General features: G+C 42.0%; 1 protein-coding gene across 1 annotated transcript; it reads right to left on the bottom strand.

The window, feature by feature from the left end:
- Positions 1-5,542: 5,542 nt before the first annotated feature.
- tnfsf11 (TNF superfamily member 11) lies at positions 5,543-14,403 on the bottom strand. The gene is made up of 4 exons (XM_086266869.1): positions 13,992-14,403; positions 11,478-11,513; positions 8,101-8,224; positions 5,543-7,349 (listed from the first exon to the last, which is right to left on the bottom strand). The coding sequence occupies exons 1-4, from the start codon at positions 14,193-14,195 to the stop codon at positions 6,916-6,918; spliced, it is 798 nt and encodes a 265-aa protein (XP_086122995.1). The 5' UTR covers positions 14,196-14,403; the 3' UTR covers positions 5,543-6,915.
- Between the last annotated feature and the right edge of the window lie 922 nt (positions 14,404-15,325).

Genomic DNA, 15,325 nt, shown 5'->3' with positions numbered 1-15,325 from the left:
TAGTACCAAACCAATTTTAAAAAAACTGTAATTCTTCTTAATCTGCTTACAATAGTAATGTTTTGGTGTATTTTATTAGTTCATTTTAACAATGGAATGGTTAGTATGGAAGTACTTCAAATTTTCCCAAAAGCTTCCATAAATCAGAGCTCGGATTGAGACATATTTGTTTTGGTTTCACCACCAATGGTCAGCTGCTGGCTCAAGGCTTTTCAGACTCAGTTTGCTTGGTGGCTTTTCTACTGTGCCAGCAGTAAATTGAACTCAGTACTGGGTATTTCTTAACACAATGATGAGTTTGTTTATGACAAGCAATATAATAATAGGCCTTTTTCAGTGCTTGGAGTTGATTAATGTTAGTTTCAAACTACGGCTCATATGGAAACTCATTATTTTGACTGACCCCTGCGGCCACAGATGTGCATATTCTGGGCACAGTTACACACTCTCTGACACCTGGAAGCTGCCCAGTATAACCACAGTCTGGTCTACTTGTCAGCTGGAAGTTGAGTTCCTTGCTAAGGAGGACCTAAGTAGTAGTAACTTGCACCTTTCAGTCAACATGTTGCTAGATATTTCTGGGCACAAACAGTATTGTGCAAAAGTTTGAGCTGCCCCTCAATCCTTTTCCTTCTAGAATCGTTGGAAATGGTCTCAGTGACTTTTAGAAAAATGTAAATCATTCATGGGAATACAGTATGTAAGTCAAAAACACGCACCTTTATTCCTTGACACAGCCTAAACGCCTAAACTCTCTCAGACAAGCTCACTTGTAATTTATTTAAACAGTCTTCATGAATAGTTCTCCAGGCTTCTTAAAGGACATTGCAAAGCTCTTCTTTGGGTGCAAATAATATCTTTTACGCTTAGTTGGGACCATATTGTCATGGTCCTCCATTTTTGCCCCGGTGTGCTGTCTTCACTCCTCGCACCAAGGTGGCAGCTGGTCTCCGACTGATCTCCACATCCACGCTACTCTCACCTGCTGCTAATCTCCTCTGATTGTTCCAGCCAGTACTTAGGACCCTGGTGGAGGACTGTTCCTTGCTGGATTGTTATACTTACCTCTGTTAGTGTAGCAAATTTCTTTGTGTTTCCTGTTTCTCTCCTAACAGCTGTCTCCATCTCCCTGTACAGATCTACCTGGGTCCTTGCCTGTTTCCCTTGGACCTGACCTGGATGAGCGTGAGTGAGAGTGAGTCACTGCATGGGATCGGATTGAGTGTGTTTGTGTCACTCTGGTACAAAGAGGAGTGTGAGCCTGTTATCCCCTGCCCTGGACCCCTTTTTTGGAACCCCTGGAGCCCTCATCCCTTGATCACTGTATATATATATATACATAACTCACGTGGTGTTGTAAATAAATGCCCCTTTGATTGCATAGCTCTGAATCCTGCCTAATCCAATGTGACACATACACTGTATGGTTGAGAAGGTGCACTAAGTTGTCATGTAGTGCTAGCGAGTGCTAGGCATTAAACAATTTAGATAATAGAATTTAACTCATCATAACTGAAGCACAAAATTCTTTGGCAGTCTGTAGCACACAGTAAGTCATGGTCTTTGTCAAATAGTCCATTAAAAATGCTCTGAAAGGCATTACGAGCGCAAAAATAGCAGAAAAGAGGCTCAGCCGTAAGTGGCCTTTTGAGAAACTGCAGTTTAACTTTGCACTTCGGCATTGGCTTCATTGTATTAGCGCACAGAAAAGGTTTGGTATATTTTCTGCAGTGTTGTGCCATGCATGTCTCTCCATTCATTTTTGCAGTGTAGATGCAAGAGTGCTTTAGTGCTTTTTCTTGGCTTACATACTGACTGCATTGCAATTGTCCATGCTCCAGTGGGAAGAGCAGAGATACTGCTCATCGTGGCACTCTGGACTGAGCCATTACTGAAGTCATCATGTTGTGAATCTGTGCACATGTAGAGTAAACGTATGAATTGTATTAAATTTGTGTTTGGGGGGAAAAATCTTTCTAAGTTTGGTTTTTGATTAAATTTAACATGTAATCCTTTACTTGCAGTTTTGATGTCGCCATAGGTCTGTTGGAAGCTCTCTCCCCTTTCGTTTAGTTAGGACCTTCAAAATGACTGCCAAATAGTGAAACCAAAATGGCTCCCATCTTGCATGACCTGCTTCTTGAAGGACCTTAGCCGTATAACACATTTCCCTTATTTTGAGCTTGCTAAGGCATTAATAAGGCATTCGTTTTGGGGGTTCAAATTTTAGATTTGCTCTCCATGGTTCTGAAAAATTGTCAAAAACGATTATTAACAAGCTCACTGGAGTCTCAGTTATAGCCAAAGTGGGATTACCTTTGAGAGTCTCCATAGAAAATTGCAAAATTTAGCATTTGGTACAGGGGAGAAAAGAAAGAAGGATAGAGAGGACTCATGGACTTCATCTCTTTGTTCTGACATTGTACTTGGGCAATCGGTACAATGCCGATCACAATCACAGTCGCCCCCTGAGCCACGGTCGGTTGGGAAGCTCATCTGTAATGGTTATGAAGGTAACAGGAAGGTTGCCGGTTCGATCCCCGGGCTCTCTGTCCTGGTCGTTGTGTCCTTGGGCAAGACACTTTACCCTACCGCCTACTGGTGATGGCCAGAGGGGCCGATGGCGCGATATGGCAGCCTCGCTTCTGTCAGTCTGCCCCAGGGCAGCTGTGGCTACAACTGTAGCTTGCCTCCACCAGTGTGTGAATGAATAGTGGAATTGTAAAGCGCTTTGGGTGCCTTGAAAAGCGCTATATAAATGCAATCCATTATTACTTGGACCAGCTGACCCATTACAATGCCCTTTAGACCTTTTGACTTTTTAATTTATTATGGGGTTCCCTTTAATTGAAGACCCCTCAAAGGTCTGCTGACCTACACAGAGACATAGACAGTCTGGCACACACAGACACACATACTTTGCCGACAGCTTAAGCAGGAGATGACAGGCCTGGTTACAGTAATAACCCTTCCAGCTATCTCACGCCCATGCGTCTGCAGTATAGCCTGTAAATCTCACTCTGTTATTGTTTTAATAACACTAATGTTAGTATTAGCCAAGCTGTAAAAACGTCAGACATCAAAAGCCTGAAACATCTGAGCTATATTGGGGTGAAGACAAAGGGCGAGGGCCCAGCTTGTGAAAATAGCTGACTGTGCTGACTCAGCAAAGGTGTGTGTGTGTGTGTGTGTGTGTGTGTATGCGTGCATGTGTATGCGTGCATGAAGCAGGAAGGGCAGTAGTAGGCACAAATTTGTATACTGATAGTGCAATTGTGTAAGTGCGTGGATAGTTCAGTGCATGTAAGAGAGCCAAGCGACCTGCACAGAACAAAGCCCTGCAGCTGCTCGGTAAAAACGGACTTCTCAGAGCTCCATTTCCTCCAAACCACAAAGCCTCATAAAACTAGGCAGCCATACTTAGCTAATGGCATTAACTTCAGTACCGATGCCTCTGGTGCTGCTTATTGGGGGAAAACACCCTGATATATTTTCCAGCACATGACTTTGTTTTTCTGAATCAACAGCTCCACCTCTTCTCTGAACCATGGGGAAATAATAACTCTGAAATCACGTCTGATGGAGATGCATCGTAAAACGGCAGAAGATGGAAATAAAATCCACTTTGTGTTTGCTGGAGCTCATCTGCGACACACTGTCATGGAATATGTGAAAACCTGTTGGCAGCAGGGGTGTGGCTAGGGTCTGGGCTGGCACCACCACTGTCTGAAATTTGATTTGAACCCAAGAGCCTCCGCAAACTTTTATTCACATGGGAACACATGGGGTCTGGATTCCCTTTCTGGGAAAAACAGCATTGTCATCTTCAGGGCATCATTGTAAATGTAACTATATAATGACAAATACTAAAACATTATGTCTGCATGCTCATATAACTAATGCAAGATGCTAGAAAATACATTTCTTAAGCTGTTAAGTTGAAATATGGACTCCCCCTTTGACTCACAGTGATGTCTAAGACATAGTTTTTTGTTTTTGTGTGTGTGTGTGTGTGTGTGGGGGGGGGTTTTACCAACAACCACTCAGTACAATAAAACTCATGTACAGCTGGACAGCCTTGTATTTTGTTACTCTGTGGTTGAACCTAGTTTTGCCATATTGCTACATGGCAACCTAATGTGACTTTATGGAGGCAGGAGGCCTCACATCTATGAAAGTCCTTGTGATCTGATTCATTTTCAACACCCAGCCCTCATCCTGACTGGTTCTTGGCCCAGTGCCTCCCCATTTAAAAAATTCTATAAACACCCCTGACTGGCACCAGGGAAAATAGAAGAAAGCGATGCAGCTTGTGCCCTGTAGTGTACGTTGAAACCTATATGACATTAATATTGGTTGCTGTGGCCCCTTGCGTTTTAAAATATGTGAGTAATGAAATAAGTTCTCCACGTGTACCAAAAATGACCTATTTTATGAACCTCTGAGCGCAGCAGGCGAGACTTCTTTGTCAGCGTACATATATGGGTGTGTGTGTGTGTGCGCGCGCGCACGTGTGTGTATGTGTGCGTGGATGCATGCTCAGGGTGGGGGTCCAGTGAATGCCAGGCTATCCATAATGTTTACTGACACAACACATTTTAATGGTTTTAGCTAAGAGCCAAGAATTGAGAAATCAAGTCACATCAAAAGGGTGGCACACAGCGGAAGTCCATTGTTTACACTTATGGCTTCAGCTAAATCTGAGCACAGCTGAATTACTTTGTTGTTGCAAAACTTTGTACAAGTATTGTTTATTTGTATAAAACAGCTTTCTAAAAAAAATAGCATTCCCATTTTTGCCTTTAAGATGTATTATTGTTCTGTGAACTTTCATTAAGGGAAATTCTATATTATACTTTCCGCAGTCAGAAATGAAATACGGCAATGCCAATCAAGTCAAAACTCAAAAACTAATTAGCTCCTCACCCACCTCAGCCAAGTATTTTTATTCCACCCCCAGATTTCATTTCAGACCCTCAGTAAGTAGTGTTTGAACAATGAGCTGAGAGTCGTGTGAGGTCCCAGCATGCAGAACAAACGTGTGAACCCCAGTCATTCTCTGGCCATATGCTGGTGAACACCCAAGATCACACAATAGAGGAATTGTTTGGCTTTGGGTCTAACATTAAGAGTTTCTCTTTCTCTTGCGTGCCGCAGGGCTTCATGGGAGACCCATTACAACGATGATCAAAACGACTCCTACATATTACATACAGGCTGTTTCTTGTTTATTTTGCAGGTCGTTTCGAGCCGGGTCTCCAAATATCTGCTGTGAGTTAGCAGTAGTGGGCGGTTTCTAGTGGGCCACTGTGACCGGGTGTGCAGAGGTAAAGGAACAACGTGACATCATTCTTTGGCAACAGCGGTGTTGAATTTTCCAAAGATTTTGGAGATGATCAAATTTCACATTGCAATCATATCACAGTCAGGGTGGCCTGTTCATCACCTTACAGCTTGAGGCAGCTAATCCTGTGAAGTTCAGCCACACCAAACAACAGCCTGGATCGGGTCTTTTCCAATACACTTGAAACAATTGTAAAAAAGTAGGTTTTTTTTATTAAAACATACACAAACATAAATAAAAAGAACACTGAATAGAAAAATCTAGCAGATGAAAACAGATGAAGGTCTTACAGGTGTGCTACAATCTTGTAGAAGAAACAATATAACCATATTGCTTTTGGCTAGGCAAGTACACACAGAATTGTCAAAAATCGAGATACATAAATATAGAATTTAAAAGGAAGCCCCTGTGTTTTAATAACAAAAAGCGTGCCTACTATTTCCTCTAAGTGCTGCTTAATGAATGTCATACAGACATAAAATATAAATGATTTTACAGCCGAAAGGTCACTTTAACAGTGGCCCGTCTCTGTACTTTTCTAGCTAATAAATAAATATTTAGTGCATATTCCCATTTACCTCACTAAGAGCCAAATGAAAAACAAACAAACAAAAAAAAAAAGTTAAGTTAAAGATGAACCAAACTCAACTTGGTCCGTCTAGTGAAAGAAGAGACAGGAGTCTATTCCTGTCATTCATGGTCAGACAGTCCTGCTATCTGCTTCACTTGCTGATCGTCATAAATGAAACAAACATGTCATTTATGACATTGTCATGTTGTAACCTTCAAATGACCACTTGGGGCGGAAAGATGGATAATAAATGTTTTTGGAGCAACAACCCCATGGCCCCAAGTCAAACTCATACTAAACCTAAATTTTAATTTTAATTTTTGGGTGAAATTACCTATTACTGTCACTATCCGCTAAAGTTGCTAAACTGCAAGGATGCTTCACTGCCTGCCTTGATCTGACTTCCAAAGACTTTCAAGAAAACACTTATACCAAGGCCTTATTTTTATCCTATGATAATCTGCTAAGTACAAGCAGATGCTCTATCAACTCCAATTCTCTCTTTGGACATTTTTCTCCAACAATCAGCACTGATAAATCCTTTCTTGCTGCACCTCCTCCCAACAAACTTACTTCCTTAGTTGCTCCCTTGTGAATCGTTTAATTAGTGCATAAACACATGTCAATCCTTAAGTCTAAATGTTGTAATCTAAACTGAATGTATTTAAATTCCCCAACACAAACCACAAAAAAGTCCAATAAAACTCAAGTGCTATTTTGGGTGAAGTAGAGAGTGCTAGTTCTGCTTTTTGGGAAAGGAAAAACAGAAAGTGGAAAGACAAGTTTGTTTTTTGAAAGGTGTTTACCTTTTGCATAAGTTTTTCCTCATAATAAGAGTCTAAAAAGGCTATCTGATGCAAAACAATGTGACACAAAAAACAAAACAATTTAAAAAAAACAAAAACAAAAAAAAACTCTTTTGACAAATTAACATCACTAACAGTGGTTCTTTGGCATATCAAATGTTCAGTAGCATGTCCGCTCCCCATGTATTTAAGTTTCAGATACCCCACTTTATGGCCCCAAAATACGTCGCTTCTCCTGCCAGGTCCAGCATGAAGGCGTTGGACACATTGACAAACAAGGCATCTCCGACATCCAGCTGGACCCCTCGTCCCTGCTGGGCACAGTACATATTATAGGTTGTGCCGTTCCACCGCATAGTGCTGCCCATCTTGCTTAATACCACAGCCTTGCTGTTGTGTTTGATGCTCTCATGGCACAAGTACTGGAAGAGCTGGGTGTTTTTAACATCCACTGGGGGATTGTCGTCTGAAATTGGCCCTTTGAAATTGTAATAGCGAAAGCAAGTTTTGGCGTAAACGTAGTAGGAACCGGCTTCCCTCACCAGCAGTTTCCCCTTGTGGTAACCCATGTTATGGAGGTGCGCATGTGTATCATCCCATTCAATGGTGATGGCCGCCAGCTCACTCTCTGTGTGATGACAAAGAACAACAGAAAAACTGGATGAATTACTTCACCTTTAGAGAACTTTTGTTGTTTATCAAGAACATCCTTTCTATATTTGCAGTAATCTAGTTTAACTAACCTAGTTTCAAACTAAAGGTTCAGTAAATCAGGTCACAACATTAAAACTTAACCTCTCTATTGTAAAACTTATATTCGTTGCAACTCTGTTAAGCATTAACATTATAGCACCATCAAGAGACTCAACACTTAAAACAGGAAGTCATCTTTGTATCCCAATGCAAAGTAATTTCTAAAGGACGTTTAATGCTGTACTACTGAACAAGGGTAAAAAGTTATGAATTCAACCATAGCTGTAGCTATTTTTGTACAACTAAGATTTACACAGTTTACAATGAGTAGAAAGTAAAACATAATGGAAAAGTATGAGCAAGTCTCGCCACTCATGGGGCATCTTGGTAACGGCTTCAGAGAGTTATTTGAGAAGCCTCTGATGAGGCAGAGGACAAGTATATGCCATATAGTAGCAAGCTAATGTTTCATTTGTTGAGCACTTTGGTTAGTGTTTAAAAACAAATCATTTCATTTGGCGATTTTTTTTTAAACTGGATGATGCATACAATATGAATCATATATTATATATAATAGTTATATCAACCCATATGGGGCAAATAACATATTTCGTTTACATTTTATTTATTATAAATGTGAAACTGTAAAAAAAAAAAAAAAAAAAGACATTTCGATTAAGACTCACTCTTTGAGAAATCCTGATCCGTTCTGATTGGTAGATGGGCTGAAGCCATGCCATCTTTATTCTTGCATCGTCCTTTTTTCTTTGGATCTTTCAGTGCATTCAGCATTGGCTCTGTCTGCACCTCCTGCAGAAAAAGTGGAAAAGCTGACATAACAAACTGACAGATTTACAGATCAAACATGAAAGTGTTCCTGAGCTTATCATCGTGAGGTTTTGAACTTAGCGACCTCTCATATAATCAGTCACAATTAACTTGCACCAGCATGGTTAGAACTAAGCAGGGCCTATTACATGATGCTATCAGTATACAGCCTCTCAGTCAATCTTCGGTCTGAAAGCGAGCCATGTGAGCTGAGCAAGGTTTCTTGTGATTGGCTGCCTCTAGTAAACAGAAAGTTAAAGGTGGGTGAGGATGAGTGCTTGTGATGACCGTATTAAGTGCATCCACTCTTGATGACATCATACAAAGCTAAGAGTAGAAAAAGATGACTGAAACAGAGCAGTCTGGAGCCTGAACTTTTGGCTAAGAGAGACTATTTGTACATACAATGACCTCACTATATGAAACTTTAGCCAAGTTTACTATAAACATTGACCACTGGAACAGTACACAGTATATATATATACATATATATATGACATATAATAAAGATCCGATTATAGGCCCACTATAAAGCTGTAATGTTTTTAAAAAGATTTTGACATTTTTTTACCCACAGCTTTATTCTGCTGTCTGTTTGAATAACTGCTTCTTTCCATGGAGCTGAGCATGTGTGTATACTTGAAGATGTGTGTGACCTCCTGGTGAGTGTAAACTTTCAGAAAGATTGTTCTTCTCAGGGATTTGGCAGCAATAGTGTCTGGACTGAATTCAGTCACTGACTGCTGATTCTATTCAAGGCCGCGATGACGCCGCCATCCACTGTCTGAACCGGGCTGTCCTCAGGCAAGACAGAGCATATACAGTCAAGGAAAACATGGTTTCCAAGCAAGTAAACAGTTGCAAAGGAGCTGCCAACTCTCCTACACATCTGGCATGAAATTAAAATATCAGGTGTGAGTGTTGTTTTCTGACTGCTCTTACTCAAGACATCCCAGGGATAAGGTGGAATATATATATATATAGATAAATAGATAGACATAGATATATATAGTGTTAGTGTGTAGTGTTATGCCACTATCACTTGTTTTTAAATTGAGTATTTATTCACATGCTCTGTGTAACAGATAGGGCTTTGCCGCAAAACACTGGGGTGAAGATTATTAAACTTTTTAAGCAGTTTCCTCTGATTGGAAGAATGCAGGTATAATGGCAGGATTATCTCACCTCAACTCTGAGCCAAGATTAAAAAAAAAAAAAAATCTAATGAAAAGGAGAGTGTTGAAAGTTTTAAACATACCAGTTGTGAAACCACACATGAGCACAGTTGCACATTCCAAATAAACTCCAGTACAAAGCCAGTCTGGCAACGTCACACCTTTAACGCTCTAATATTGCTCTTAAGTATTTATTCACAGCCTAAGTCTAGACAAATTTGCACAGATCTCAAGCTAAGATTAGCAGTCTCTGTCCCCCAAAAACAATTTGCTGCACAAACATGTTTATAGTGCAGCGCCCTGGAAATAGACAGGGGTAAACAAGGCCTTGCCAAGGCTACAAAGCAATTGTGAATGCTCTCCCAGTTGGCCCTACATTGTGGGATCTATCTTGATTTGTGGTGAGACCAAGTCATACCTCTTTAACCATAGTGAAGAGATTATTTAAACAAAGTTAACAGCAGCTTGGCAGCTACCTGAGCGACACAGGGACCTAGAAGTAAAGTGTGCAGGATGGCAGCCACTCTGCACCAGGCTAAGCTGCTACACGATGAAGACGTGCTTAGAAAATATTCATGCAGCTAAGGCTGACTGGATTGCACATGCTTGGTCCTGCAACACCACAGTGAATGCAGGCTTCAGTTCAGCCTTTTAACAACACACCGCATCCATCCTTCCCCATGTCTATTATGTTGATGAGTGGTTTCTGTGATGCTACACTAGAACAAAAGTCCTCTCACTCAGAACTTGGCCACCAAAGCAGATTGTCTCTTTGTATTTCGTACTGCATCTGACTCCTAAAACAGATCTCTAAACATTCAGATCATGAGCTATGTCTGATTCATGGCACTGTGTTCTCACCACTCCCCAGATCTTACTGACCACAGGCCCAGCCCCAGTGCAGGCCAAGCCTGAACATCCTGTCTCACATCAAAAATGAGCCGATAGCTGTCCAGCTGAGGCCTGAGAGCACCAACTCTCTTCTATAGTCTGCAGGGATCACCAACAGTCTCGGTGCTGACCCCGACACAACACAGCACTGGCCATGAGGACCTGTCATCCTGACACCTCATAAAAACTCCCAGCATGTCTTCCTGTGCTACATGGGAAACAGCCGCAGGGCTGACACAATGAACTCCTCAGTACAAGACAGGCTGGGTGGTTTGTGCAAGCACTCCGCCAGGGATATCAAACACAAATACATAATTTCAAAGGAAATTAAAACATTATGGGAACCCAGTGTTATTTTACTTCCTGGACTGTTTTTTTGCTATTGCTCTACTTTAAAAAAAAAATGGGCGGCAACTTCTATAGAGGGATTAGAAAATATGACTTCAGCGATTAAGAATTTCCATTTTACAACTCCCTCGTGCTTCTCCCGATCATCGAACAAACACTCTGCGACCACTGACGCCAATGGGTGACTCAGTAATGGCCAATGCTGTAAACTACATTCTACATCGAAGATTAATCAAACTTGTGGGGGGAAAAAACCCCAAGAAGCTATTCAATGCTATATCAAAGGCAGAGAGGTGTTTTTCCTGCTGTGGTCTGACCTCTCTCCAGCCTGTGTGACCACCTAGGGTTTTTGTGCTTGCTTTACAGAAGCTGTGGTGTGCACTGAAAAACATACCCATGGGAAAATCATAACTCCTGTCACTGCAGAAATTGCACATGATTATCCTGTTTTCCAAGTGCTTTAGGCTCTTCTCTGTTAAAAAAAAAACAAAAAACATGTACTTCCCCCTTTGCAGTGACAAAAGGAAATACCTTGCAAGCGTTGGCGTATTCTTAAAGCAGATTACTTTTAGCCTCTGTGGCATTATCTCTAATTAGCAGCAGTGTAACTACTTCTTTCTTAAGCTTTACTTTAATGACAATTTCAGAGTTGATTGGAGGAAATCAAAATCTACAGATGATCAAGTCTGATTAACTAAGTGCATGTGTGCGTGTAGCATGTGTATAATGTTGCAGCAGGAGGGACGTGTGAAAATGCACAATATCTGAGTGGAATGTGTCAGAGGGCATGTTGCCTGGGGTCACCCAGGGGTCAGACTCACCTCCATGGGCCGATGTGGAGTTGTGGACAAATCTACCTGAAGAAAGAAACAAAAACGGTTATAGAGATTTTGTTTTGTTTTTAATGCAGTGATAACATCATATTTAATGAGCCGAATCTATCTCAAGAATGGTTCTCTGACAGGTCAAGATAGGAGAAATATCTCAGGCTCTACAGGCTGTCCTGTAAAATGAGATTAAGACTCACGCATACAGTACACATCAGTGTGTGTGTGTGTGTGTGTGTGTGTGTGTGTGTCTGCGAGAGTACAAGAGAGTGGGAGGCTATTTTCCGCATGTCATTCTGCATTCCACCGCAACAGGAGGGGAAAAAAAAGTCTGTTTTGTAACTTGAGCTTTGGCTCTCAGTTGCTGCTGTTCTGTTATCTGTGTGTAATAACAACCAATAGTCTCCCATGCACGCAAACACACTTTAACCTTCACATTCCAATCAGCTGTTTTAAATTAAAAATAGTCTCTTCAGCACATTCCTATCTCTGCATGACACTGTGCCGATCCCAGGTCTCCTCACCATCTCCAGGAAGTTTTACAGGTGTTGTGGTCAGATGATGGCCCAGCACCATACTGATGACTCACACAGACTGCTGCTATATGCATCTGTCATCGGAAAAAAGCCCTGACCAACCACAGGGCCTCTTGTGCTGCTGGGTACTTAAGACAGCCTTCCCCTCTTGTCATCTTCTCAGACAATTCCACACACTTTTATTGTACAGCTATGGAATTAAATCCATATCTGTATAATAAAAACCCTGCCTTTCTTTAGTGTTCCTTTATTGACAAGCCAAAAAATAATAATCAGGGGTGTCTCTAGAGAATGGAGGCATAGGGTGGCACTGGCCCCCTCTGGAAATATGATTGGCTCTCAAACTACCACTTTCAGTATTTTCATGCTATGCTACTTTATACTCCACTGTATCCCTGAGGTACCACCTTGTTTATTTTAAAACTTTAGTTACTTATTACTTATACTTTCCTCATCTCACTTGTAACCGGTCTTGGCAGATAGCCGCCCCTCCCTAATCCTGGTTCAGCAGGATGTTTCTTCCTGTTAAAAGGGAGTTTTTCCTTCCCACTGTCCTCCAGTGCTTGCTCATAGGGGATCATCTGATTGTTAGGATTTTCTCTGTATTACTTTAGGGTTTTTACCTTAGAATATAAAGTGCCTTAAGGCGACTGTTGTAATTCCACGCTATATAATTAAAACTGAACTGAATTATTATCTTATACAATTTCTCCAATAAATGTACAAATATATGTAGCTGTGTTGTTAGAGCTAAAGCTATCCAACAGTGCGAGTATTTTAAATCATTTCCAGCTGCAGCATTAAGATTATATAGACTTTGATGAACTGTATGATATTGCATAATTAGTACCTGCCATAATTTTTGTACCATTACTTTTATAGGATTACGATTTTATGAGCCCTGTAAAACGCCCCCGAAATTCACACATAAACAGGTGGAAGAGATGGGAAAAGGGAGAAAGGAGGAAGAGAGATGCTCGCCAGGTGAACTTAGTGCATCCTGACAGAGCAGAGATGCGGTCTGCCCTCTCGGCTTGTTCAAACACGACGATTATTCAACTCTAAAACCGCCATCAAGTAGAAAAAACAATTATTAATACTATTATTATTATTATTATTTCACATCATCGCAGACACGCAACCTACAAGATGCCACACACGCGTCTTCAAGGAATATGAGCGATCCCAGATCATATGTCACTGCGCTGTCACACATGGCAGCACGTCGGAACATCCACAGGGTCCTGCTTGAACTTTGCCATACTCCCCTGCCTCCACTGCGTTTCTGCTTATCCTCAAACGTTTACAGCTAATGTCACACACAGATTACAAATACAGCTCGCGGACGGCATGTAAACACGCTGCACGAAGAACTTCAGCGGCAGCAGCGGCAGCCTCAAGTGAAAACATCTGTATTTTGCAAACAAGACATCATGGAGACTGACATTTGGATTCGCAGCCGAGCCTCAGTTGCTGAGATGTTATCGTCTCAAAAACAGGTAATCTTCGTGGAAAGGAAAAAAAAATCTTTAAGGGGGGTTCGTGAGATGCTATCAGCGAGTCAGGGTGTTTCTGCAGCGAGGCAGCAGTTTAACTGCGTGCCGCCGAGGCGCAGCACCTTCAAAGGAACACCAAAGTGCACCAAAGCTTTGCGCGGAGAACAGCACAAGTGGCTCGATCTGAAAGCTGCTTCCCCCCCGTCTCTCTCTCTCTCTCTCTCTTTTTATCTTCACAGGTTGCTTTACATGTAGAGCTAGAAAGGTTATCTGACATTTTATAGGTATTGTAAAGTTGCGCAAACATCCCTGGACCCGGTCCTACCTCGCTCACGGCCAGCAATTGTTGACAGTCTTTTAGAAGTAAATATTTACACACAAACCCCAAGTTTGAGTGAAGCTACACACACAATGAAAGCAGTATAGGAGCGAACTATGCAGTAGATCACACCACGCTGTTGCTCTGAGATTCTTACCTCTTGGAGATAACCTGTCAGGTGTAATAAGATCGCCACGCTGGAGGCCACCTGAAGCAATCCCATAACAGCGAGGGTCCCGAATAGGAGCGGCCGGTATGTGGGTTCCGAACTCTGCACCGGGTGGAAGCGGTGCTGCTGCCCCACCTCGATGTCGACGGTGTTCCGCAGGTAGCCTCTGTACTCGCTGTGGGTAGCTGCCATGCTGCGCGCTTTGTGTGTGTGCCGTTCAGCCCCGGGGCCAGGTCCCAGACTCAATGCAAGGAAGGAAACCGAGTTTGCAAGAGTCCCTATAATCAGCAGTGGGTGGGCTGAGAGAGCGCGTTTGCGTCTGCAGCCAATCAGAGGGATCCTCCGGTAGCCGGAGAGAAACAGACTCGAGCAGGACTGTCAACCGGATCGACCTGAGCGCATGACAGGTAAAGCGAGCCCTTTATGTCTGGCCCTTTGTGGAGACGCGTTAATGTGTGATCCTCCCCTTCCCGTCTACACCCCGTGAACATGAATTAGGCGCACAGCAGGGATGCAAAGAGGATGGGTTTAAAAAAGAAAAAAATCCAACCCATCAGTGATCAGTGGGCACTCCTGTTTTGTTTTTTAAAGAAAACCGAGAAAAAGATCAAATAAAATACAAACATATTCAGCCATACATTCATTCATTCATTAATTTTTGACATAAATACTAAAAAAAATGCTGCTTTGCTTAGAAAAAACTTGTCTTAGTGATTTTAAAAGTATTCAGATATGATCTCCCTCGTTTTTACACCGCTATGTTTCCACGTGTACTGGTTTACACAGTCACCTAAAAAGTGAAAGCTCTCTGGGTTGATCTCAAGAGGAGCCAAAGGTTCCCTGGGGGTAGCGACAGGAAATGCAACCGGCATAAAAATCTGTCCAAAACAAAACAGGCAAAGCTGCCTGCTGTGCCGACGCCTTCGGAATAAAAGGGAGAACCCGAGAATAGCTTTTAATGCAGAGTCTATTCTGACCTACTGGATATATAAGATGTTTCCTTATCCAGTAGAGGGAGGCTTCAATGTCTCACATCCACTTATGGAAGTTGCATAATGGGTCCGGACTGAGGGGCAAAAAGTTCTTGAACTTAAACAGTTAACTAAGCTCCAGCACCTCAGTGAAGTCAAACATATACAAGACACATTCTGCTTTAAGATAGTGAGTCTTTGTGTGTCAGATCTCATTAGCTCAACAGATTCAGTGGTGCTTTTTGGTCCTGTTCAGCCATCGTCATGTCTTTCAGAGAGGGAGTTCTGATGAACAGTGGTGCAGATTACTGGCTGAATGAAGTATAACATTCTGTGAATCCTGTGCTTCAT

This window comes from Aulonocara sp. 'chitande type north' Nkhata Bay, linkage group LG16 (genome assembly GCF_057382095.1).
Source record: "Aulonocara sp. 'chitande type north' Nkhata Bay isolate Kocher_YH1m ecotype deep benthic linkage group LG16, A_spYH_male_GT1.1, whole genome shotgun sequence".
NCBI classification, from domain to species: domain Eukaryota; kingdom Metazoa; phylum Chordata; class Actinopteri; order Cichliformes; family Cichlidae; genus Aulonocara; species Aulonocara sp. 'chitande type north' Nkhata Bay.
The sequence above is the reverse complement of the archived record's forward strand: the minus strand, read 5'-3'. Positions and strand labels throughout refer to the sequence as shown.

Coding starts and splice junctions, on each gene's coding strand:
- tnfsf11 (XM_086266869.1), bottom strand. CDS start 14,195: ATGGCAGCTACCCACAGCGAGTACAGAGGCTACCTGCGGAACACCGTC. Junction 11,514..13,991: donor TGACAGGTTATCTCCAAGAG/GTAAGAATCTCA, acceptor TTCTTTCTTCAG/GTAGATTTGTCCACAACTCC. Junction 7,350..8,100: donor GGATCAGGATTTCTCAAAGA/GTGAGTCTTAAT, acceptor GTCATCACACAG/AGAGTGAGCTGGCGGCCATC.